The sequence below is a fragment of the Xyrauchen texanus genome, chromosome 27, assembly GCF_025860055.1.
Source record: "Xyrauchen texanus isolate HMW12.3.18 chromosome 27, RBS_HiC_50CHRs, whole genome shotgun sequence".
Lineage (NCBI taxonomy): Eukaryota > Metazoa > Chordata > Actinopteri > Cypriniformes > Catostomidae > Xyrauchen > Xyrauchen texanus.
Genome location: NC_068302.1, coordinates 3,075,673 through 3,102,413, shown reverse-complemented (window position 1 = coordinate 3,102,413; position 26,741 = coordinate 3,075,673). Strand labels below are relative to the sequence as shown.

The 26,741-nt window shown below is 39.6% G+C and overlaps 2 protein-coding genes across 2 annotated transcripts in view; one reads left to right on the top strand and one right to left on the bottom strand.

Annotated features, from left to right (window-relative positions):
* The window catches only part of cfap74 (cilia and flagella associated protein 74), a 149,882-nt gene that overhangs the window by 110,563 nt on the left and 12,578 nt on the right, over positions 1-26,741 (bottom strand). Inside the window, exon 6 of the mRNA XM_052094084.1 lies at positions 26,633-26,737. Within this exon, the coding sequence (XP_051950044.1) occupies positions 26,633-26,737 (105 nt within the window). The remainder of the gene's footprint in view (positions 1-26,632; positions 26,738-26,741) is intronic.
* On the top strand, positions 11,988-21,089 carry LOC127620833 (uncharacterized). Its single transcript, XM_052094092.1, has 6 exons — positions 11,988-12,039; positions 12,268-14,282; positions 14,819-14,899; positions 16,539-16,612; positions 17,845-17,928; positions 20,119-21,089. The coding sequence occupies exons 2-3, from the start codon at positions 12,472-12,474 to the stop codon at positions 14,820-14,822; spliced, it is 1,815 nt and encodes a 604-aa protein (XP_051950052.1). The 5' UTR covers positions 11,988-12,039; positions 12,268-12,471; the 3' UTR covers positions 14,823-14,899; positions 16,539-16,612; positions 17,845-17,928; positions 20,119-21,089.

Here is a 26,741-nt window from a genome sequence, read left to right as displayed (position 1 = left end):
AAGGGGCAGGCTCATTTTTAGTGCATCGTCATCCGTCGGTATGAACACAACGCTGCGTGAACACTTCTTCAACGGCAAGCTGCATGTTCGTGCCACGGACTCCTGAGCGCTTACTTGCCTGTGTTTACAGTAGGCCTGCATTATGTGCTTCATTTCCTCTTCCTCGTTTACATCCGTTTTACGGACATCCTTGATTATGTTCTGCAGGAAGTCACTCATCTCATGCTCCGGCTTGGAAATGTAGGACAACATATACATGATGCAGCTGTAAGCATCAAGAACGTACTGAATATCCATGTTTGCATTCCATGCTCTCAGCAAATCAGAATTATACCCAGTGACCCAACACTCGTTTGGTTGACGCTTCAGCATAATCACATTAGAACTTGACAATGCTGTAGCACAGTTCTTGTACTCATCCATGGTTAAATTACACTTTGTCAGCAGATCTGACAAGTTGTCAAAAGATGCTTTGGGGTCATTGAGCAAATCCCACACTGGATTTAATTTCATCTTAGCATCTGTCATTGCTTTTTGAAGAGCATCCAATATTGCTTTCATTATGTCTGCTTCATTATGGGCTTCAGCGTCCTCTTCATTAGGACGTGCTGGTCGTGGCCGAGTAATCCTAGTTCCTGACATAGGTAGTTTAGGGACCCCATATCTACACAATATGTTTCCCTTCTTGCACGATTTAGAGTGGTTTCTGCTGTGAAGCTGAACCTCAGAGACAATTTTATGAAGCTCAGGATCAGCTTCAGAGTTGGGCAACTGACACGTTATCTAACGGTCAACAAAGGCACACACAACCTTGTCGGATTCTTTTTCAAACTCCGGTGCATCCTTTACCCAAGCCAGTAAATGAATGTGTGGACTCCCTCTGGCTTGATACTCAACTCGGTAGAAGTAATCCTCAACTTCACCAATGGGCTGGGCTGGCGACAACAGCAGATGAGTCATTAGTGCATCTACTCGTTTCTCAAACATGCGCATGACAGTGACAGGGTTGCTTCGGAGTATTTCGCATTTTGTTGTCCAATCAAGCTCTGAAAAGTCAACTTCTTCACCTTGTTGAGCTTTGATTGCCATTATTACTTCAGGCCATCGCATTTCAGCTGCGCTGAATGTGCAAAAAAAGGTAGGTGTTCCTAACTGTCTGATCATGGCCTGTAGATCTCGCAGTACTTTCTCCCAGTAAGCTGGACTGCCTCTCAGGGGTTGCATGAACCGTGTAGCCTCTCTGTTGTGAACCAGTCTTTCAACTTCACGGTTATCTTGAAGTAACTTGTTGGAGATTCTTCGTCCATCTCTTGTAATAGGCTTTCCTTTTCGCAACTGGATGGACATGCTGTTTCTGGCAAGCTGTGTTTCCGTCACAAATTGCGCAAAGAAAAGGTAACTCTGGTCTTTTGCCAAACGAGTATCCACACAGAACAGCCTTGCATTAAAGTACATGCTTGGAGATAATGTAACTTGTCTTGCTTCATCCATTGTATTCTGTCCAGTGGGAAACTGTACAGGGAATGCCATGGCTTCGAGTTTGGGGATTTTGAAAAACCCAACAGGCTTTTTTCCTTGTGCAGGTGCAATGCTGAATATTCCCTCACCATACGATAAGATCTCCTGTCCGATGTCAGATGGCTGCATACAAGTGTCTAGAGAGAGACCAGGTCTAAGTTCTTCCTTTTCTTCTACACTCACTTCCTGCTCAGCAACTGTGTCTTCTTGTGGCACTTCTATTTGTTCAAGGCCTTCATCAAGGTGACTTCCAAAAGTTGTGTTTTCGTTTATGGAGATGTTTTTGTATTCAGAATGCATCTCTTTCAGTTTAGACAAAGCTGCAAGCACATTTTGCATATTCACTGTATGGAAATGCTGGTATCCTTTGTACTTGATGTGTCTTTTTAGCTTCACCTGCAGTAGCTGGGATTCACTACTAGGTCTTGGCAGACAGCTGACTGTTGTCTCCACTTCAGAGGGTACATAGACAACAGCACCACGCACTGCTCTTTGTTGTCCTTTGGCCAATGCAACAATTTTTGCAAATGGTAAGAATTTAGCAATGAGCTGTCTTTCAAGCACATTTAATTCACACAATTCTGCAGGGATATGTGCCAGTTCAAGATTGTTTGCCACTGCAATGGAAGGCATGTGTCCTCTCAAAAGATGACTGTCACAAGTGTAGCAGATCCATTCCTGTAGCCTGTTCTCTGGAATTGAACAAGGATCCGTGCAGGTGCTGTCACAGGCATGAATGTATTTCCCGGTTAAGCAAAATGATGCAACATTTAAATTTTTGTCATATCGCTGTCGGTTGCATATCTTGACTTGATTTGGAAACAAAGTTCGGTGGCAAACTGTGCAGACATGTGTAGGTCCTTGCTGAATTTGAAGATGAAATGCAGATATGGCTGTATGCATCAAGTTGTTTGACACAAGCTGGTTTATAGCATCAATATGGGGAGTATCCTGGCAGGAACGGAGGTATGGTCTATATTTCCTTCTGATCTTTGATGCACACTGCAACTTATGAAGAATGTGGAATCCAGCATCATTTACACATTTCTGTTTCTTATGAAGGGTACAATGTAGTATATGATGGGCTCTAAACTCAGAGTCATTTGCATATCTCGTGACCATATACTCTTTCATTTTCTTCTGGAAAACAGAATCGGTGTTGTACTTTTTGATCATGTCGTTTTTCTTTCTTCTTCTGACCTGAAGATCTTGATCATACCTTCTCTTGTTCATTCGAAATTGTAAACAGGTGGCATATCTGTCTTTTTCATAATCCTTTCTTTTCTGTTCTCTGACTGCACAAGCTGCAGTTGTGTCCTTGGATCCTCCACTTTGCTTTTGAATTGCAATTGTTTTACGTCTTTCTTTTCTTCTTCGCTCCTTGCTTGTTTTTTTCACAGCCATGTCATCCCGGTCCATTGGGATATTGGCTCCAACACTTGTTTGTGGTCCTGTCACAGCTGTAGAAACAATATTATGTGGGATTTTGGGTCCAACGGTTGTTTGTGGTTCTGGAAGAGTTGATGTCATTTGTGATTCCGGTACATATGTTGATGATGCACACTGTTCGTTAGGTTGTTGCTCTGTTTTGAATGATACAGCCATGAATTCATACGTGGTCTTATAACCACGATTCTGGAAGAGCATGAGTAATCTGTCAATCATGTCATTCAGGTGGGTGAAAGTTAACATAACAGCTCGTCCATTACCAGTAGGATGGGGAAAACCTTCAGAAGTTCTTGAGTGTGAGTCAAAGTATCCATATCTTCCAAATCGGTCTCTGAACACAGCAATACATTCTGGAGGAACAATGAGTAGTGCATGGCTGACATCTGTTGAGAGACACTGAAGTCTTTCAGAAAGAGGTAGCCACCAAGCTTCCATTTCAGTGTCCGCTACCTCTCTCAGTAATCCCATCATCACTTCTGACTTCTGCACATTGTATGCGTGGCTAAATGTTGTAATGCTCGGTGGCAATTCATGCAAGCTCAGGTGATCGTCTCGAAACCTTTTTTCAGTCTTAAGCTGCATTTTAATATCAATTCAAAAACAATATATCTCATCTGATAATAAACAAACAATTGAATAATTGACACACAGCTGATTTATGTTGGGTAAATTGGACCTACCACAGCTGATTCCAGTCTGGCTTAGACAGGGGTTATTTTTTATATTACATTGACACTTATACAGTAAAAGGAGAACTTTGAGGAGTGATGTTTTTGGAAACAGAAACAGAAAAAGACAAACATTGTAATGTCTGGACGACGAAGAGTAAGAGCAAGGGGCCCAGGGAGAAGAGCAGGCCCAGTGAGAGATGCAGTGAGAGGTGCAGGAGCAGTGAGAGATGCAGTGAGAGGTGCAGGAGCAGTGAGAGGAGCAGTGAGAGATGCAGGAGCAGTGAGAGATGCAGTGAGAGGTGCAGGAGCAGTGAGAGATGCAGTGAGAGGTGCAGGAGCAGTGAGAGATGCAGTGAGAGGTGCAGGAGCAGTGAGAGATGCAGTGAGAGATGCAGTGAGAGGTGCAGGAGCAGTGAGAGATGCAGTGAGAGGTGCAGGAGCAGTGAGAGATGCAGTGAGAGGTGCAGTGAGAGGTGCAGGAGCAGTGAGAGATGCAGTGAGAGGTGCAGGAGCAGTGAGAGATGCAGTGAGAGGTGCAGTGAGAGGTGCAGGAGCAGCGAGAGATGCAGTGAGAGATGCAGTGAGAGATGCAGTGAGAGATGCAGGAGCAGTGAGAGGAGCAGTGAGAGATGCAGTGAGAGGTGCAGGAGCAGTGAGAGGATCAGTGAGAGATGCAGTGAGAGATGCAGGAGCAGTGAGAGGAGCAGTGAGAGATGCAGTGAGAGGTGCAGGAGCAGTGAGAGGAGCAGTGAGAGGTGCAGTGAGAGGTGCAGGAGCAGTGAGAGATGCAGTGAGAGGTGCAGGAGCAGTGAGAGGTGCAGTGAGAGATGCAGTGAGAGATGCAGTGAGAGGTGCAGGAGCAGTGAGAGATGCAGTGAGAGGTGCAGGAGCAGTGAGAGATGCAGTGAGAGGTGCAGGAGCAGTGAGAGGAGCAGTGAGAGATGCAGTGAGAGATGCAGTGAGAGGTGCAGGAGCAGTGAGAGGTGCAGGAGCAGTGAGAGATGCAGTGAGAGATGCAGTGAGAGGTGCAGGAGCAGTGAGAGATGCAGTGAGAGATGCAGTGAGAGATGCAGTGAGAGGTGCAGGAGCAGTGAGAGGATCAGTGAGAGGTGCAGTGAGAGATGCAGTGAGAGATGCAGTGAGAGGTGCAGGAGCAGTGAGAGGATCAGTGAGAGGTGCAGTGAGAGATGCAGTGAGAGATGAAGTGAGAGGTGCAGGAGCAGTGAGATATGCAGTAATTTTGTGCTTTTTTAGTTCCCCCTTTTTATCAGGGCTTTATGCTGTTGTTTTTTGTTCAGAATGCTCTTGTGTGTTTCATGGATATTTTGTTCACCGTAAGCAATACTGTAAAACGTTTTCTGTTCTATATTTTGAATGTGAACATTACTGTACATGTGGACATACAGTTCCCAACCAAGAAATTTAGTGTAAAAACGGTGGATTGCATGTTTTGCATGCAAATACCTGTAAAACTGAAACATAAAAGTCTCACTTTCACCTGTTGTCTGCCCAGAACACCAGATAGCTTCTTCCTCTTATTTACAGAGGTAGGTGGAAAAGCACACATTAGCGCTATATAGATAAAATAATTGTTGAAATGAGGGGATAAAGCAAACCAATTTAAAAGTGAGGCAAATACAACTTCTTTCGCAATGATAAATTTGTATATTTTAATTAAGACAGATTTGTTGCTTCTTACAGGGAAATACTAACAGTTATGTACACATTAAAGGGGAAATGGTTATGACATCGTGGTAAGAAATTTTGCCACAGCAAGCACTTTGCTTGCAAAGCAACACTATTGTAATCTCACATACTTATTATTATTCTATCTCCGTACAAAACTTCGGCACCTAACTTAACCTTTTTATTCACCGCGAGAGTTTTCCTTGTTCATGCTGGTGAATGTTTACTTCCCTTCTCAAGCCTGCGTGAGCACAGCACTGCAACAGCTAGCTGATCAGGATATAGCCATGAAGCAACAGCACCCTGACTCTGTTACTACCTGACTCACTCTTAAAGTCCCCTGTGGTGAAAATCCAGCTTTTAATGTTGTTTATGTGTCTATGTGGTGTTTTTAATATGCTTATAGACACACCATGTGTAAATTCATAAGTCGACAGCATTGCTGAGTATTTTCTGCTTAAAACTGCAGTGAACCAAAGACAGTCTCAAAAACACTGTTTGAAATCGCTGGTGTTTCTGACGTCACAAACTACCTTCATGTCACAAGGGGGCATGGCTTTAGCATATCATTAACTATTATCTGAAGCAGCAGAGTCTCAAGAGAAGCCAGGTTATCCAGTATATTTTTCTGTTGATATGAAAAATCAGGAACATTTGGCAATAATGGGTGAATTATGCATATGCTGTATATTATGATGTTATGGTGAATTATATGCCTTTCTCCACTGATGTTCTGAGATGTTCAAAGCGTTTCTAAGGATGCTGATTGCTAGAAGGCACCTGTTGACTCTGAGATGACAAATGGCCCATGATGACATTTTAACTTTTAATGATTGATGTACTTTGATTAAAACCCCTTTTCTGGCACTCTTCACAATCAAATGAACATTTTTCTAACTAATATATCAGTGCAGTTTGCCTGAAAAATTACTGTCAATGACCTACTTTGGTTAGGTTTACTTAGCTTAGGTTTATGCATAAACAAATAATTGGTTAGGTTTAGGCACACAAACTACTTGGTAAGGTTTAGGAAAAGATCATGGTTTGTCGTTGCTATAGTCTCATAGTATCCTGTATGTTCAAGGCTACCCTGTGCAATGAAAGCTGTGGGTCCCATTTCTATCTTTTAGTCACTCACATGATCTCAGGTGTCTCTGTGCTTACACAGTAGCTGTGACGGCTAAGTGCACATCTTTTGCTTTTAATTTTAGTTAGCTTTATATTAGCCTACAGCTACAAACTAGTAACTCAGTGAGCCCATGTAATGAACCATAGCATCCTCACCACGGCCCATGTTTTATTCATGGTAAGTGTATGATCATGGATACAAATGTTTGGCCCTCTCACGTGATATTTACATAATATATACATTAGTGACAGAAAGTAATAGTATAGCAATATAGCATAGTTCAAATGAGCTCCACATTTACAATCTGTGATTTAAAAATTATTTTAATTAATGCATCAAAATTATAATCCAGTAGTTTATTTATTCTGAATTGTGCATAATGAATATACTTTTGGTACAAAGTATATTTTTCTGCTTATACTTTTGTATTTTTGCTTAAGTTAAAATGTAAATGCAGGCCTTATAACAGAGTATTATTACACTGTGGAACTTTTACTTATACTTAAAGAAAATATCTTCACTAGAACTTCACTACGGATGTACATACAGTTACAATGTAGGTGCATTGTTAAATTCTACTTTTAAGAGAGAGGAATTGTGGTATGTTCATTAATTTACAGATAACTGCAGTAATAAATGTCAATTTAATATAGTTACTATTTAATTAAATTAATTATTTAATTATTATTATTATTATTAAATGTAATACTGTGGAATATTGTCTTACACTTTGAGCTGCCTTAAAAAAAAAAAAAAAAAAAAAAAAACACCAACAACTCTGAGCTGCTTTCAGCGCCCAAAAGTATCGTTCTTAATTGATGGCCACGCCCCTTGCCCTCCACCTGCACTTTCGCTCGAGCTTCTAAAGAGTGATGATGGAAGAGAGTAGCAGCAGTGACCTGGCCCGGTTCAAGAGAAGAATGGAGCGACTACGAGCTCATCATAATCGATGCGCAAGCTTTACAGTGCAGGTAAGATTTTATGATCTTTAAGATTTCTAGAATTATTTTTATTTATTTTTAACTGTCGTGATTGGGGGGGTGGTTTGGTAGAGATCGCGCTATATGCACACAGTTTGCCGAATTGCGCATATTAATATAATTATATATATTCTCACAAACTTTTACAGCACAGGTATGATTTTATGATCCCTGATTGGGGTGGGGGAGGGGAGGCTGAGTGCAGGTCTGTGATCTCAGGCCTGGTCCTCTAGTCTAGCGCGTGCAAGTTCGTGATGGGGGAGGGGTAAACATCGCGCTGGTTGTATAGGCTAATTCATGTACATAATGTAATAATATATATATATATATAAATAGGCTATAGTAAGTTTTAAGAACAAATTAAAATCGAGTAGAAATAAACTACATAATTACTATTGACGAGTGAACTTGAACAGCAGTAATAAACACAAGTCGGAGGGCCTTTATCTTTGTATCAGCTTTTCTATGACCAAATGATAGGTACATTGTCAATTATACAGAATAGGTTATACATGGATGTAATTTTTAATGTAGTATATCACTATACTTAAGGTCTTTATTGTCATATAAATAATTGAATGCTAAAACATTACTGTCTAGTAGTGCTAGACCACTGCTTATTGTAGCCTGTGACTGGAATTATTTTGTTGAAGCTAATATAACATTTTTCAATCTTCTCTTTGGTGTCCAGGAAGTGACGGAACCGGAAGGAAAGTCAACACCGGTATGTGCATACAAAATCTTTTGACTACTCATGGCTGTTAGGCCAGCTACAGTACAGTACATGTAGGCTACAGTAGAGATGGTAGAAAGTTGAGTAACACTTTACTATACTGATGCAATAATTAATGCTTAAATAATGCACAGATAATTTTGAGTTAATGTATGACTCATGAAGAAATAAACCATTAATTAATGATTACCACACCAGCAACTAATAAAGAGTAATTAATACAACAAAATGAATAGGCTGTATCTTATGGTGCTTTTCCACTGCATAGTACGGTACGGCTCGCTCGGCTCGCTTTAAATGGTACCACCTCTGTTGAGGTTCCATACCAATACTAAAATGTGACGTGAAAACACTGCAGATCACTGATTGGTCAGACAGAATCGTCACTACCAGAGTCATTGTATTTGCGACACGAGACACCAACCAGCTAGATTTAAATAGCCAGTAACAGCCACCGCTGTAGCACCTGTTTTTAAACTACTTACCTTAGTAGTATTTTGTTTTGCTGCCATCAGCCTCATTTGAAACACATTTTTCCGTCTTGCAGTAAAAAACATCCACATGCCGAGAATCAAGAACACCATCCCCTCGATAGGCTCCATTGTTCCTTTGTTGTGCGTTTGAAATGTGACGCGTTTACGATGATGTTATGGCAGAGGCGGCACAACTATAACGTTCAGTCTATAATCCCACCCACTTTGAAGCAGTACTAACTACAGTGGAAAAGCAACCGAGCTAAAGCGAACCGAGCCGTGACGAGTCGAGTCGTACCACACAGTGGAAAAGTGAAGCGAGCCGAACCGTTCCTAGTCGAACCGTACCGAGTCGTACCACACAGTGTAAAAGCGAGTCGAACCGTTCCGAGTCGAGTCGAACCGTACCGAGTCGTACCACACAGTGGAAAAGCGAAGCGAGTCGAACCGTTCCGAGTCGAGTCGAACCGTACCGAGTCGTACCACACAGTGGAAAAGCGAAGCGAGTCGAACCGTTCCGAGTCGAGTCGAACGTACCGAATCGAACCACACAGTGGAAAAGCGAGTCGAACCGTTCCGAGTCGAACCGTACCGAGTCGTACCACACAGTGGAAAAGCGAAGCGAGTCGAACCGTACCGAGTCGTACCACACAGTGGAAAAGCGAAGCGAGTCGAACCGTTCCGAGTCGAGTCGAACCGTACCGAGTCGTACCACACAGTGGAAAAGCGAAGCGAGTCGAACCGTTCCGAGTCGAGTCGAACGTACCGAATCGAACCACACAGTGGAAAAGCGAAGCGAGTCGAACCGAGTCGAGTCGAACGTACCGAGTCGTACCACACAGTGGAAAGCGAAGCGAGTCGAACCGTTCGAGTCGAGTCGAACCGTACCGAGTCGTACCACACAGTGGAAAAGCGAAGCGAGTGGAACCGAGTCGAGTCGAACCGTACCGAGTCGAACCACACAGTGGAAAAGCGAAGCGAGTCGAACCGAGTCGAACCGTACCGAGTCGTACCACACAGTGGAAAAGCGAAGCGAGTCGAACCGTGTCGAGTCGAACGTACCGAATCGAACCACACAGTGGAAAAGCGAGTCGAACCGAGTCGAGTCGAACGTACCGAGTCGTACCACACAGTGGAAAAGCGAAGCGAGTCGAACCGTTCCGAGTCGAGTCGAACCGTACCGAGTCGTACCACACAGTGGAAAAGCGAAGCGAGTCGAACCGAGTCGAGTCGAACCGTACCGAGTCGAACCACACAGTGGAAAAGCGAAGCGAGTCGAACCGAGTCGAGTCGAACCGTACCGAGTCGTACCACACAGTGGAAAAGCGAGTCGAACCGAGTCGAGTCGAACCGTACCGAGTCGTACCACACAGTGGAAAAGCGAAGCGAGTCGAACCGAGTCGAGTCGAACCGTACCGAGTCGTACCACACAGTGGAAAAGCGAAGCGGGTCGAACCGTTCCGAGTCGAGTCGAACCACACAGTGGAAAAGCGCCATAAGCAGAACATCATACAGGGGTTGGCTCTCTTGCAATCAAGCAGCTGCCTAGTGCTGAGTTTTGCCACAGCAAGCACCCCTCACAGTTTCTCCAGATAAATTACGTTATTATTATTGTTCTCATTCATTAATTATCATTATAGTTGTTACTATCATTATTTCTACTTTTATTGTTTTAAATGAGCTGTGTTTGTCAACTTTAAAATTACCACCCCAAAACGGCTAATTGGTCTAATGTGATCTGGAGGTAGATGATGGATAATAAATAATTGATGGTAGCTTACATACTGAACTATATATTTATATTTTACTTAACCTGTTAGTGATGTCTTGATTACTGAATGTATGTTAAACTTTTTTTTTAACTTTTAATTTTAACTGAATTCATTTAAAGACAGAAACACAATTTGTTCAGTAAAGCACTGTTTAATAAAAAAAAAAAAAGCTATTTTATATTTAGTCCCCCCCTTTAAAGTTTGGTGATTTGTTGTGGCACGTCATGGCACATCCAGTGGGAATTAAATAATCAGACTATTTGCTGATGTGTATCTTCATGAGTCATACATTAACTGAAGATTATCTGTGCATTAGGTAAGCATTAATTAATGCACATTTGAGCACCTGTATTGTAGGTTGAAAGACAACATTACAGTTTCATGGTGTCCATGCACATTAATACAGTTATATAAGCTATTTTGATTAATACTTAACTCCAAATAGAAGGCTAATTGTATTCAACAATTTACATTTATGTAGCTATGTAAATCAGGGCTGAACGATTTTGGAAAATAATCTAATTGCGATTTTTTTTTCTTTGTTTTTTTTACTAATATTGCGATTGCGATTTAATATGCGATTACTTTTTAAGTTCTTTATCTTCTGTATTATTCGACAAAGACAATAAATAAATCGTTGTATAGTAGGGATCTTTAGGCAGCTCATGATCCAATCTACTTTTATTTCTTTATTAATTAATCTTATTAATAACACTTAAAATAAGTTTTTAATTACATTTGTAAATATACATACTTAAAAAATTGTATTTATTTATTTATTAAACCAATTACATGTTAAGAATTTCAAATAGGCTATATAAACTAATATAGCTTCAAAATATAAAAGCTAGTAAATAGAGAGGAACAAAAAAAAGAGAGGATCGCGATGCCGGCTAAACATCGTGATGTCTGTCAGTCATCACGATTGACAATGATATCGTCCATCGGCCCAACCCTAGTGTCACGTGACCAGTGTAATCGCAGCTTTTGCGGTAAAAAAATTGCTCTTCATCATATCGCGATATTATCGTAAATGCAGTTAATCGTTCAGCCCTAATGTAAATGTAGCTACCAAAAATGTGATTCCTCTGAGAGACCATCTCAGGATAGTAGAAGATGAAGCAAGGGGGGAGCTGACGCAGCAAATTAGTTTAAAGGATTAGTTCACTTCAGAATTAAAATTTCCTGATAATTTACTCTCCCCCATGTCATCCAGTGCAGCTTCAAAGTCTCGACACGATCCAGCCTAGGAATTAGAGTCTCATCTAGACAAACCATTTTATAACTAAATAAACATTTATATACTTTTAACCACAGATGCTGGTCTTGCACGAGCTGTGATGCGCCACACATTACGTCATCAGGTTGAAAGGTCAGGTGTGACGTAGGCGGAAGAACCGACCCAGTGTTTACAAAGTGAACGTGCAAAAACCAAGTCAAATGCCATTTACAACAAATTAATAAAAGGTAAACAACGATGTCGGACCATTTTTAAGTTGGAGGAGAAAATGAGAGGGAGTTTTTGCCCTACCCTACATTTCCACCTACGTCACACCTGACCTTTCAACCTGATTAAGCAATGTGTGGGGTATCGCAGCTAATGCAAGACCAGCATTTGTGGTTAAAAGGTATATAAATGTTTATTTATTTTATTATAAAATGTCCGCTGGTTTGTCTAGTTGAGACTCTTATTCCTCAGCTAGATCGTGTCGAGACTTTGAAGCTGCACTGAAACTTTTACAATTTACCTAATTTAGTATCAGTAATTCAGATAGTCAATCTTCAAAACTATGATGGTAAAGTGTCTCTATAAAGTTAAACTCCATCTCATGATGATTAATACTTTTAATTTACAGTCCGAAGATGTTCATGAGGACCCAGAGAGTGAATCTGAAGTATCCAGCTGTGCTGGGCTAGACCCAGATTACACTCCAAATCACAAGAGTGCATCATCATGCAGTGAAGATTTGAGCCCTGACAAAGGTGCATCATCATGTAAGAGTCTGTCCAGTGATGAAGAACATGAAGGTTCAGACAGTTTGAGTGAAGACGAAGACCCGATGAGAGGCAAGTGCACCATTAAAAAACCAAAGAACCCCATAACTTATGTTAAAAGACACAATAAACAACACAAGATAAACAAAACAACTAACGCCAAATCAACTGTGACCATAAAAACTTGTACAAAAAGGGAAGACTGTAAACGAGCATGTGACAAAAGACATTATTGCCTCTACTGTAGTCAAGCACAATCAAATATATCAAGGCATTTGGAAAGGAAGCATTCTGAAATCAAAGAGGTTGCATATGCCTTCGGCTTTCCATTACGTTCAAAAGAACGAAAGAATCTTTTGGAACAATTGCGCAATAAAGGGGACTTAAAGCACAATGCAGAAGTTCTGGAAAAAGGCAGAGGACAAATAGTGACATGTAAGCAGCCCTCTGATAAAGCTGATGTTACAGATTATTGGCCTTGCCCGGATTGTTTCGGTATGTTTCGGAAAAATTACCTGTGGCGACATCAGTCCTCATGCAAAACCAAGAAATGCGTGAAAGATGACAAAAAGAGTACACGGGGGAGAGTACAGAGTCGTGCTGCATGCCTGCTTCCAATATTAGCTTCCTCAGATGGATGTCAGAAGATCATCAACAACATGAGACAAGATGATGTGTCGTTTCACATCAGACGGGATTCACTGATATGCAAGTACGGTGAATCGCTGTATGCCAAACATGGACGTGTCAAGTCGAGGCACCAGTATATCGCTCAGAGGATGAGGGAACTGGGCCGATTCATGTTAGCTGCAAAAGATATGGACAAGAGTGTCAATGGTCTTGAAGATTTATGTGCACCTTCCAAATTTCAGCTTGTTGTCAATATTGCTAAACGTCTTACACAGTTTAGTCCAGGCAAAAATGAATATGGAAAACCTTCAACAGCAGTCAAAATTGGATTCTGTCTTAAAGGGGCTGTGGAGGTCATGATTGGACAGGCTCTTATGAATGATGATGATCTGGCAGAGAAGAAAGCAAAAATATTCTTTGAACTTTTGGAGAAAAACTGGAGGAACAGTGTTTCTATCACCGCTCACCAAACCATACAAGAAAAAAGATGGAATAAAGAAGACGACATCCCCCTCACCAAAAATGTGATTGCCCTGAGAGACCATCTCAGGATGGTAGAAGATGAAGCAAGAGGGGAGCTGATGCAGCAAATGAGTTTAAGAGCATACAAGGCATTAAACGAGACTGTTCTGGCACAGGTCATTATTTTCAACAAGCGGCGTGAAGGGGAAGCCTCACGATTGACTCTTGAGGACTACAAGAAAGCAAGCACAAGTGCCATTAATAAGGACATCTATGAAACCTTGTCACAATTAGAAAAGGAGCTAAGCAAGTTATTAACCCGCATAGAAATCAGGGGGAAAAGAGGAAAGAAGGTTCCAGTTTTCTTGACGGAGAGAATGAAAGAGTCAATCGATCTGTTGGTTAAAATGAGAGAAGAAGCTGGTGTACCTGCTGAAAATCCCTATCTCTTTGCAAGACCTGGTGTGATGACAAACATACGTGGATGTGACTGTCTGCGAAAATATGCAGAAGAAAGCAAAGCAGAGAACCCCGAACTCCTAAGGTCAACTAAATTAAGAAAACAAGTTGCCACACTCTGCCAACTCTTGGACCTTAGTGAACAAGAGCTGGAGCAAGTTGCAAGATTCATGGGTCACGACATTAGAGTTCACCGTGACTTTTATAGACAGACTGACAAAACATTTCAAATTGCCAAGATAAGTAAGCTTCTGTTCAGCAATGGAGCAAGGCACCGAGACCTTAAAAGGGAAGAACCTCGATACGCTTCATCCTTCAGTATGTGGTATGTATGCACTCTGTTTTATCGCCAATGCAATTGTATTGTGTAGTCCTACAAGTAGTGGCTTTAGCCACTGGAGTACTTTTTCAGAGAACACCATTGACTTTTTTGGGCAGTACAATCTTCTACAGCTGGACGTTAAAACTCATTTAACATCAGTTAATAGAAACACATTTTAAAGGTGACCATAGACACATAGTACACCTTATGAGCTGTTATGCTCACTGCTTTGTACTTCAGTTTCCAGTGGTTGTGCTTAAATATGCAAATATGCAACTTTATGTTTAAAAAAATCCAAACAAAAGTAGCAGTCTTTCTGCTGTATGCTTCATAATTCTAACTGGAGTAGGATTTGTTTAAGAATGTTTTTGACTCTGATAAAGGAACACTTGTAATTTCTGGTAGTGAAAATAGTGTAAAGGCAACAACTGACAACTGTAGGTAAAATGTATTATTTATAGCTCTTTTAATCAAAAGTATGTACTTATGACTTTTGGACAGTCAAGCACTAATATTTGATTGTTTTTAATCTTTTATAGGTGAAAGTCCCACATCAACTTCTGTTTTACAGAGACAAACAAAAAAAAGACGAGCCAAGAGAGGAAGAGAGGCCGATGAGGGTAAGATTTAAATTTTACATTTTAAACTTGTCTATATAAACAGTTGTAAACTTTGTGTTGTTTAAAGCACCTCCCAGTAAAATTGTTCAATACAAAACCACCACTATGACCTACTACATAAATAGTGTTTTTCATGAAATCTACAAAAACTCCTTCCTTTTCATAGTCACAGCATTAGTTAAAAGTATAACTTTACTCAAGAACTGCAGTACATACAGTATACTTATCACCTTTTCTTCATCTTATTTTAGTAGATTTGAGATGGGTACACATACACCATACAGATTTAGGCATTGTTAGATACTACTTCGGTATCAAGTGGGTACTGAAATTTTACAAAAGTGACGCTTTGAGCGCAGTTGAGCGGATTCTTAAACACCTCTGATTGGCCATTGTGTTCACGAGCTCCACATATCTGTGATTGGCTGCAATGATCAGCGCTTCCAAAACATGTTGTAAATAGACAGTTGCTATCAGCGTATCTCTAATATATCTGCTGATTTGGGCTGTCAACGAATATTGCAAATTCGAATATATATTCGAATAGTTTTAAAAAACAGAAATTCGAAGGTGAAAATTAATATTCAAATGTGGAAAAAAAAACGCGCCCGCGGTAGCAGATGTGCGGCTGTCTGCTTTGCGAGTGGGCGTGCTGCCTGAGGGGTCTTTGTTGTCACATTTCTCGGAATTGTGTGCCTCATTTTATTTAACGTTAAACAGAAACATGACTAAAATGTAAGGCTACTGTACTGACTGAATAGATGTTGCATGAATAAGGTAGGTTAGATACAGCAGTTTCATGCACTGCAGGCTTCCACTGGTTTGATTATTTACCGTTTCATGTCAAGGAAAAGTTCCATGTTTACCACAGCACAGCTCGCTCGGAGCGTTCAATGTCGGTTCTATATACTGTAAAACTTCAATTAATGTTAATAATTTGTTTTAATCACTGAATGAAGCCTGCTATATTTGGGACAAGAGTCGCGACCTTATATTGCTTGCACAAAACTCTTGATCAGCACTCAACATTTGTTTATTGTTGTTGTTCTTTTAAACCGTTATGCGCAGAGAGCGTGAGGGCGAGAGAGAGAGAAAGAGTGCCTGCGCGTGCGAGCGAGAGTGAGGTCTTGGCCATTAGTTGATTTACTTGTTTTTGTGTAGGTAATACGTTGTCAAATATGTTTAAACTTAAATAAACTACCTATACAAATAGTTATGTCTCTTTGTATTAATTTGTCCTGTTATTGACGTAATGCAAAATGCGCAACCAGATATTCGAATAGTTTGAATATATGTGTTTTTTTAGAGGGAATATTCGAATGTCATTTTTGAGCAATTTTGACAGCCCTACTGCTGACAGACGGATCCGCTGATAGACACTGCTTTCAAACGCTCCCGTGTGTATCTGTGTAAGCGCTATCTGTGCATGTAATGTACATTAAATTACTGTATGAATACAATTTGTAAAAAGTTAATCTAACATGTTCACACAAAATGTTCACACATTTGTGGTTGTTTAATCTGTTGTTTGGGCTTGGATCATCTGAGAAAATATCGGCTCTTTTTACAGATACAGCCACTGTTTTCTGTATGTCTTTCTTACACTGCCGAAGATGAGGGTTTCAATTTTGTTTTTCAGACGGATGTCCTGACCTCTTTTCTCCTCAAAAACTCCTGCCCAATGCAGTTCGGATGGGGTTTCGGCTGTAGATGGTGAGTCAAAAAGTGTTTTTCATCAAGACAAAACATTTACTGAACACCTTCCTTTAGTTATAATGGTTGTTGTTCATATTTTAACCAGCCATTTACTAATCAAGGATATGTTACAGTAAAGTTGATCATTTAATTTTTTCTCTAGTTTTTATTTCATGTAGCTTAACGTGTAACATTTGAGGATAAGGATTTGTAAAACACTATGTTTGGAAGGCACAATAGAAGACCTTGCAATGTTCCACGGTGACACTCCAGTGATTATCTCCCCATAGCTGTATTGTAATGTTCAAGGATAGTCTGCTGCGTACGCCTGTTTCACACTGGCCGCGCGTCAGCAGAGCAGAAGCTGTGTGTGTGGAGAGCGGGAGCAGCACGCATCCGCTGTGCTTTCACACTGGCAGCGGTTGTCGTCGCGCGCAGCTGTACCACGACTTGTGTACTGCAAATACAGACGACCTTCGTCAATTCTGTCACCTTGTCCGGTGTTTTCCTCTGACCCTTGTCTGCCATGTGCTTTGATATATGACGGGCACTTGGTCAGCGTCCTCTGCTGCGATGCTACCGTGTTCCCCTCTGTCCCACACACATGCATATAACATGCTGTATATAGGTTTACATGATAAAAGTAGAGTAATCTTGATATATTTGGCTTGCTCAGTTGGGGATATTCAATTTGATTTAATCAATCAATAATACTATTGATCAGCATTACCAAACGTGGACGTTTTATTATTATTTAATACTGTGAAGCTGCTTTGATACAATCTGTATTGTGAAGAGCTCTATACAAATATACTTGACTTGACTTGATATATTATCTTAAGTTTGGGAAAAAACTCCAGGCAATGAGTTTGAGTATTTTATTTATTTATTTTCACAGCGTTGAAGGTCACATGGTGATTGTAAAACACCTCACTTGCATGATTTTTGGGTGAAATGTTATTTTTCATGTTAATCCGATCAATTTTGATCAAGAAAAATGCACTGTGGCTTTAATTCGGCAAAAATAGACTCCGGCGAACCGGTCGCGGCACTGCTGCTTCTGCTCTGCTCTTGCGCAGCCTCTGCGTGCGGTGGGAATGCTATAACCTGTTAACATGGGCGCCGAAAAAATACGCTCTGCTAACGCGTACGGTGTGAAACCGGCTTTACAGTTGTGAACTGTCAGGTTTAGTAGTCAGATTTTACTGTAAACACTTACAATAACAGATACTAATGCTTGTCTGTTGCAGATCACAGCCAGGAAACAAGCCGGGCCACAAGACCCTCACCGAAGAAGATGAAGAAAAGTGGAAAACAGACAAGCAAAGCAAAGGGTATGTTCTTTTAAAGTATTAACTGATTTCGGTTACTGTCTACTGGAGCCAAATATACATTAAATTACTGTATGAATACAATTTGTAAAAAGTTAATCTAACAGTCCATCAAAAGATGGTGTTCACACGTTTGTGCTTGTTTAATCTGTTGTTTGGGCTTGGAGGGGGAAACTAATGGGTAAATTTCATAAATCTTAGCAAAAGAGTAGCACCAGCGTTTATTCTTATTGTAAGTCAAGTCAGTTGTATTTCTAGAGATCTTTTCACAAACATTGTTTTAAATCAGCTTTACAGAGCTTACATGCAAGTAAAATCTAGCTATTTAAAGACATAAGATGAATTGCATTTATGATTTGGAGAGTCCTTTAGCTCCCAGTAACTGTACGTTCACACCAGAAGCGGCGAGAGTGTCAAAATTGGCTCTGGCTGCCCTGCCTTCGACGCTCGTGGACGCTCTGACGTAGTTGAAATAGGCGGCAACATTTGTTCAGAATGCTTTGTTTTGTGAACTATATTTAAAGGGGCCGCAATTTAAACATCCAGACATGTGGACCATTTACTTTTTGCCGACCGATCACAAGTAGCGTATATACTCATGAACTCTTTAAAATGTGAAAATAAGAAATCGATCGATGGCAGAAAGTAATTAAACTTATAGTTGTTTGTTATCAAAATAAAATACATTTGTAATAATAACTGTGGTCTTGGTCATATATTACTGGGAACCCCGTCACGGCAATAATTCGTTTCTCCATTTTATCTTCGGAACGAATGTTTGATGGGAACCAAAGTTTACACGGTTGTGTTCTCTAGACTTCGCTACAGCGGAGCACTTCTATATTCCAATTGGTTGCCGCCGAACCGCGTCACAGCTCATTACCATAATGTTGACTGCACTTGAACTTCCATCTGACGCCCACACCGCCCAAGACTCGCCAGCGCCGCTTCGCCGCCGAGAGACGCTGGCTGTCATTGAAAATGAATGACTTCCGGTCGATTTGACGCTCTCGCCGCCTCTGGTGTGAACGTACGGTAAGGGTTTTGATTAGGCCAAAGCTACAAAGCTACTTTTGATTAGGTGAAGGTAAAACAGAGGGGCAAACCTACTGTCATCACTCAGCAATAGGGCTGCAACTAACAATTATTTTGATAATTGATTAATCTAATGATTATAAGAACAATTATTTGACTACACAGTAAGAGTGTAACAATAGTCAAGATAAGTCATCTTCATTTATATAGCGCTTTTAACAATGTAGATTGTTTCAAAGCAGCTTTACAGTGATAACAGGAGATTACAGTAACAGATTGTTTTGGCTTTACAGCAGATCTAGAATAAAGTTATTGTCCAGATAAAGTTAGTTTTGATTGATTCACTTCCGTCGTGGTTCATTCTTATTACGACTCCAGATTAAATGTCTGTAGAGCATGTGACTGTTTGATTCAGCACATATGGGCTGTTTCATTACAATTAAATGTCCAGTCATAAGGGTGAATCAATTGCTCTCTCTTATCTGTTCTCTGTGTTTAGCCTACTTTCCATTACTTTGACAGTTCAGGCAGTTTCTGCTTTGATTTCATTTTTTGGCAGAAACCCAGAGACACAAGTGCTGTAAAGGCGGGTCTTTCCCAGAATCCTGCTGCTCTTTGTATTACATTGTTACGTGGTTTCAGTTTCAGTTATTGCCGTTTCAGCCAAACTTAACATAGAGCACCTTAAATTCTGGTATTCAATCTATTTTAAGCTCCTTGTGTTTAAAGCTCCTTGTGTTAAACAAACAATTAAATAATTAAAAAAAAAGCGCCCACTCGCCACGGCACAGCACATTTTTTAAACCATGATAACACAATGTATATTTTTACACCCCTACTATACAGTGATTATTGTAAAAATGAAAGGGGTCATGACATGGCTTTTTTATCTTAATTTTAAGCTCTGAAACTTGCAGGATGTTTTAATGGTACAAAGACCTCTTATATGTCAAAATATCAAGGCAAATTTGATTGCTCATGTCATATCATTGCCTTTAATCAAAAATCTATTAGCTCTCTGTCATACTGAACACTTTAGGGACAAATGTTACATTTGGGGACTTTCTGTGACTGAGCAAGCAAAAGCAGTTTAAGAAACCTACATTATGGTCTCTGTTTTTAAGTTTACACAATATACATTGTATTTGTTATTTGTAGAGACAACCAGGATAATCCTGAAGAGACCATGGAGCGAAGAAGAGAGAAGGGCGGTGAACAAACACCTGGGAAAGTTCATGGCAGAGCACAGGGTTCCTGGAAAACTGGACTGCATGCGGTGCCTAGAAGAGGACAGCGCCCTGAAGGATAGATCTTGGAGGGATATTAAAAACTTTGTTTACAATTCAATTGTAACTCTAAAAAGGAAGTCTGCTGCATGAAAAATCATGTTTTGAAAGCTTGCCGTCCAGTTGTTCTGTTCACCTTATGCCAGCTAACACATTATTTTTGGTGTTACCATATGTTCACAAAATAAATAAATGTACAGCTGGTCACTGGAGATGGGATCTCTTGCAGTTTTATTTGTAGCTTTTAGATAGTTATGTATATTGCTAAAATGTGGTTAATCTAATTGGATAAATGGAACAATTGAACATTTATGTTTAGGTAGACTGTTTATATACCTCATTCTGAAACTTGCATTAATTGTTAAGTCACCTTTATTTATATAGTGCTTTATACAATACAGATTTTTTCGAAGCAGCTTTACAGAGATAACAGGAAAATTATCAATTATGTAAATAGAATGTAATGCAGCAGTAAAGAAGCTCTAGGTCATTATTCAGCTGGAGGTTATTTCAGTTGAATAATGACTAGGAGCTGTCCACACTAAAACATAAAATAGCAAAGAATAAATGCAAGCTAAACAATAAGGTAGTTAAAATAATTCACTCAGACATGAACTCAATAGCGCCCCCATGAAAATGTCCTCACTCTGCTGGTAAAATGCTGGTTCTTTTCCTTTGTTTTTTAAGAAGCTGAGGTAAAAACTTGAATTATGGACATATCTAGTGTTGAACTATAGTATATATTTACCTGTAATTGTAGCAGAAATGGTGGTCCTCACTTTTCAGGTTAATTTACTTGGTCCTCACTTTGATACATGTACAGGAATGTGTGTGTGTGTGTGTGTGTGTTTTGCACTCTGCATGTTTTATAGTCTCACCTTTTAATTTCTGTGTGTTTGTTTTCTGTATTGTGGCTGATTTATTGATTGTATTTCACAGATCCACATTTTTTTTTCTTTGTGTTATGGTCTTTCAATTTTGACAGCGAAGACAAAAGGTGTCACGTCTTTTACTGTTCAGGGGTGCGTTTCCCAAAAGCATCGTTAGCGAACTATGATCGTAAGTTTCATCGTTTTCATCAACTATTTGACTGTTGTTCCAACGGACATTCGAAAAACAGCATCACAAAGTTGAGCAGTTGGAACTACAGCTCTCAACCTGTGGTTAGAAACATAGTTCCTTGTTAGTTTGTTTTTTGACGTCACTGATTCGACACAGCGGTGTTCTATTCAGAGATATCACCCTTATGCCCTGTTCCTTTCAAAGACTTCAACATCCACTTTGAGAGCTTTGAAAGGCTTAAATTTGTGGTGCTCAAATATCACGTAATTCATTTTTAAGTAATTTTTATTGTAAATTCAGTTTGACACAATCTTCCAGCGTGACTGTCACAAATGTTTTCCCTTCGAAGTGCCCTCCGAAGGCATTGTTTATGCTGTTTACGCAAGATTGGCTTCATTTTCACGTAGAAAAGGTGAGTTATTTTATTATTTACTAGCGAATATCTTTGTTACAACATTCCCAAAGAGAAATTTCACATATGGCTATATATGTAAAACACTATATGCATGTTAATGTTTTCATCTGTACTGTACATATATGTAACATATCTGCAGCATTTTGAGTATAGTGTCAGAAAAGCACTAAGTGTAAAATTCATTAATTCATGTATTTCAAAATATTACACTTTCATATATTGTATGTTAAACATAATTTCCCAAATCACAGTGTAAACTATATAACCAATATGCCCCAATAAATGAACAATAATTGTAGAAATATCCATGTATGGCCATATATCTGATTTCTGTTTGGGATAACATGTTTGTGTAAGTGGTTTTGTGTTTATTGTGAGGTGTTCACAGAAGTAGAATATAACAGAATATGGAATATTCTCAATAGGCTTTCTATAAATGCATCTTGTTTGCAGTGGTCTTTCAATTAATATGTGTAGGGGAAAAAACATAGACCAGGGATGGCAATAAAATGTTTATTAACACTAGTTATTGTTAGTCAGATGAAATAATAGAAAATACAGTAACCAAACATTATTTAAAAATAAATGATTTCATTTGCTGTATTCTGAAATAAATGTTCTCTGACATTCTGCCATGATGTCAGTTCAGAGGATCATCATAAGCAGCAGCATGAATAATCAGGAAGTTGAACATTTCCCTTGACAGTAATGTTGTGGAGAATTGCTGTAACTACTACAACAGCACAGGTTTTGGAGGGTTCAGCTTCAGGCCGCCACTGGACTTGCTGATGCAGGGAAAACGGTTCCACACTTCTATAGCCCTCTCCACTATAGAGTGTGTCCTTCTATGGGCCTGATTGAACCTTTCCTCTGCAATGGTGGATGGATGCTGCATATGTGTCAAGAGGTATGGGTAAAGAGGATGTCCACTGTCTCCCAGCAGCCAGCTGTCACCAAACTGCTGAATTGGCCTATTTAAAAAGCAATGTGTGATTCCAGGCCATTTTGCCACAATGTCAGTGAAGATCCCCAGGAGATCACACACTACTAGAACATTAATGGCTGGATACCCCTTCCTGCAAATGTCCAAGGGCTCATTCACCACGGTACTTACCACTGGGATAAGGGTGCCATGGATGAGGCTAATCACTCTGGGGATGTTGGCAATATTATGGAACTGTTGATTGGCCCGCTGTATTTCTTGAGGAGTTTAGGGAAATGTAATATAAGCTGTAAAAGCAAAGGTGTTATTGCTGTCACAGCCTTGCTGACCGAGATTTGCTGAACCACAGGCCATCACCAACCACCTCCATAAAAGTTCCCACAGCACAATAATGCAGTGCTGGACTTAAGGTGTAGTTTCTTTTTGTGGCCCAAGGATCTATTCTTATGATGTCGTCATTGGATAGAGTCAAGTGGGGTGAACATTGTCCTTTTGTAGGCATTTATGTACACTGCCTGACTTCTGTGTCACCTTCTGTGCTCAAGCTGTAGAATACTTTGTAAAGCCGCCATTGTTGAGCATTTGAAACACGCTTAAATACGGTTTTTATTAGGAGAGATTGATTTCAATGATTTGTGACAGTAATAGGGCACCGCTTAATTTGATTATCAAATTATTATATTAATCTGTTAATGGGTTTTGGTTTTAAAATAGGCTGCTTTCATGCTGTGGCTTGGGAGAAATGAGAAGTAAGCCTCTCTTGAGAATTGTCTGAGGATTTAAATAAAGGATGTATACATATATTAATAATATTATCATGGCTATTATCTTGTGTATTGTGAAAATCTTTACATAGTAAACTTTAGACCAGTTTACTTGACTGTTTTAGTGTATGTGATGGTGGGTCAACTCCACTGCAAAACAATAAATTCCATATGATTCATAATCATACTTACGTATTTCATTTATTAATGACATTATTCTGGTAGTTAATATTGAAGGGATGACACTGCATGGTAGACATGATTCACACAATAATTTCTTACATTTTGGTCTGACATGCTACTGTGATGCACCAAGTCACAAGTATCACCTACTATGTGCTCATTTGTGCATGTTAAACTACTGGATGAATTCCCAGTGTATAAGAAAATAACTAACTCAAAAGGGATATTATATGTTGTATTTAAATTCAGATTGTGAAGGGTTTTAACTTCTCCATCACTGAAAAGCAACTTGAAAATCACATGTTTGTTGCCATGCAGAACCACACAGCTTCACCAAAGCCCCATTTGCAAGACCCAGTCTGTATCTTTCACTCCATATATGGGTGCTTCTTAAACGGAAGGCTGGAGCCTAGTAAGGCTGTGTCTTTCCTAGGCCAATCATTCGGAGGCTGTAGGCTAGACTCCTCAGCATTCAGCCTAGAATGAGATGGTCTAGTAAATGCGTATGGCTGAACCATAAGCTTAGAACCATGTGATATTTTACTTTGTTTAGAAAACCCATATACTTCTGAAAACAAGAAATATGTCCTTAATCTCTTGATTATTCTAGTCACTCAAAAAAAGCCTGTATATAATTCATTCTACAATACTGATCTTAGAATTCAAATTTAAACCCTTTAAATTATGAAAAAACAGAACCCTAAGCTTTTCAAATGTATGCAATCGCCCTTTCATTCATTTTTTGTGTGTGCTTTGTATCTTCTAATTTGTTGTAATGTCAAAACTACTTGCATTTTTTTCTACATATGGTCATTGCTGTGACTCATTTTGAACTTTTTTAAATAATTTGGGACATGTACAATGGATTGTGGGTGATTGAAGGACACGAAGCATTCCGATGCGCATATGTATGTGCTGAAGTGCGGTAAAATGAGGTAAGAGGAAACCCCACTATTGCTGCGACAGGTCGTAATGAAAACGAGCAACACGAGCAACAGAGGGACATGTGAAAATATTGCAAAACAATGGAGAACAGAAAATAGCGAAATAGTACTCAGATGCCATGTTCGCTATTAACAGCAGCGTCGTGGGGAAATAACGTTGCTATGTAGCTGCTTACTGACCAAACCGCTTGTATACTGTAGCAAAGAGTATGCCACTTACAAAGTGCATATAAGCGTAAATGTTTATTTCCTGTCTTAAACAGTTGTCTCACAATAAATGGCTTTTTGACCATGTATTTAAGCTGTTATTATTTGATATCAATTTCTACAGAAGTTATTACTCCACCCCCCGTGTACTGTCATTAACGACACCTCTACATTGTTGAACTAACGTGGTTCGAGCGATGGATGTGCGACATAGTTACTATGGTTTCAGGAAACCGTCGTGACTAGCTAGTTAGTCTCTCTAACGATGCATCGTACTATGGTGGTTCAACAGTGAGTTACGTCAGTGTACTGGAAACGTACCCCAGATAAAGAAAACCATTTTTATTAAAAATGGTTTCTTTGTAGGGGGTCTAGGTAGCTCAGCAAGCAAAGATGCTGACTACCACAGCTGGAGTCGCAAGTTCGAATCCAAGGCATGCTGAGTGACTCCAGTCTGGCTTCCTAAGCATCCAATTGGCCCAGTTGCTAGGGAGGGTAGAGTCACATTGGGTTAACCTCCTAGTGGTCGCTATAATGTGGTTCTTGCTCTTGTGGGGCGTGTGGTAAGTTGTGTGAATAGCGTGAATCTTCCACACGCACCATGTTTCCGTGGTAACGCGCTCAACAAGTCACGTGATAAGATACGCGGATTGGCTGTCTCAGATGCGGAGGCAACTGAGATTCATCCTCCGCCTCCCGGATTGAGGCGAGTCACTACACCACCACAAGGACTTAAGAGTGCAATGGGAATTGGAGCACATATAATAATGTGTTATTATTATTTAATTTAACAATTATTATAAATTATGGGATTACTGTTTAATAATTTCATGTGTTTGATTTAAAGCATCTTCACAAAAATCTTTACTATTCATAACAACCTATACACCTAATTGAGTGAAATTGAATAAGTTTAATTAAAGTATTGCTATTATGACATTTCTTAGATTGAAAAAATGTGGGCATTTAAATATGTATATAATAATAGGCCTGTTCAATATAATTCACAGAATATTTTTACCTCTTTTATCTCTTTGGAATTCAGTTTTTTTATTTGTCTGTCATTATTCAGTTATTCAATTCTGAATTAGTTTGATTTAGTACTTTACATAAAATGTTATATAAAAAATTTATTAAGAATGATATCAGATGTATTTAATACAAAAATCTGATGAAAGCTAGGTTTAAGTTTAGCCCCTTTTTAAGATGGCCCCTTTTATGCTATGACAACTAATTTGCAAATCTTTCTACTTATTTCCCCTGATAATATAGTAGATGATGCATCATCATCCTGTACATGCTAAACGAATAGACAGTTTTCCAACCACTGGACATAGCCATGATGATTCTGATTGCCACTGGACTGTTTTCTGGTTCCGATCTCCATAAGAAGCAATGTAAAACTATGGAAACGAGCAATCCAGACAGAGAACAACATATATTTTAATTGTTTATTGGAGTAAAAATAAGTTCAGGCTTGTTTTGTGCAGTTATTGGCTGTCATAACAATTTAAAGTAGGGCCATCGCTTCATATCATTTTTACAAATGTAATACACTAAACATCATATTTTCTGCTAAAAACATACAAATAAAGCTTAAAGGGGAAAAAACCTATGCCAATAAGAGTGAAAACACTGGAGACGAAAAACTAAATCAAGGTTCTGTTATGAATTGTGGAACACTTCTGCGTTCAGGAAAAAGGTGAATATGTAAATATGTTAAATGTACAATGTTAAATTCCCCCATCTTTTCCTACATTTTAATCTAAAATTTTATCAAAATAATTGATAGATTAAAACAAAGCTCATGGAGATGCCATGTGTCAACTAGCTATAAGGAAATGTGTGTAGGTACTGTATGAACTCACTCATGCTCTTTCAGAATCATGGCTAAATGAATGCCCAGATCTTCCTCCACCCGCTGCTCGGCACACACACGCTTGTGTTGAGCACGCAGCCGGAATACAGCCACACTGC

Coding starts and splice junctions, on each gene's coding strand:
- LOC127620833 (XM_052094092.1), top strand. CDS start 12,472: ATGAGAGGCAAGTGCACCATTAAAAAACCAAAGAACCCCATAACTTAT.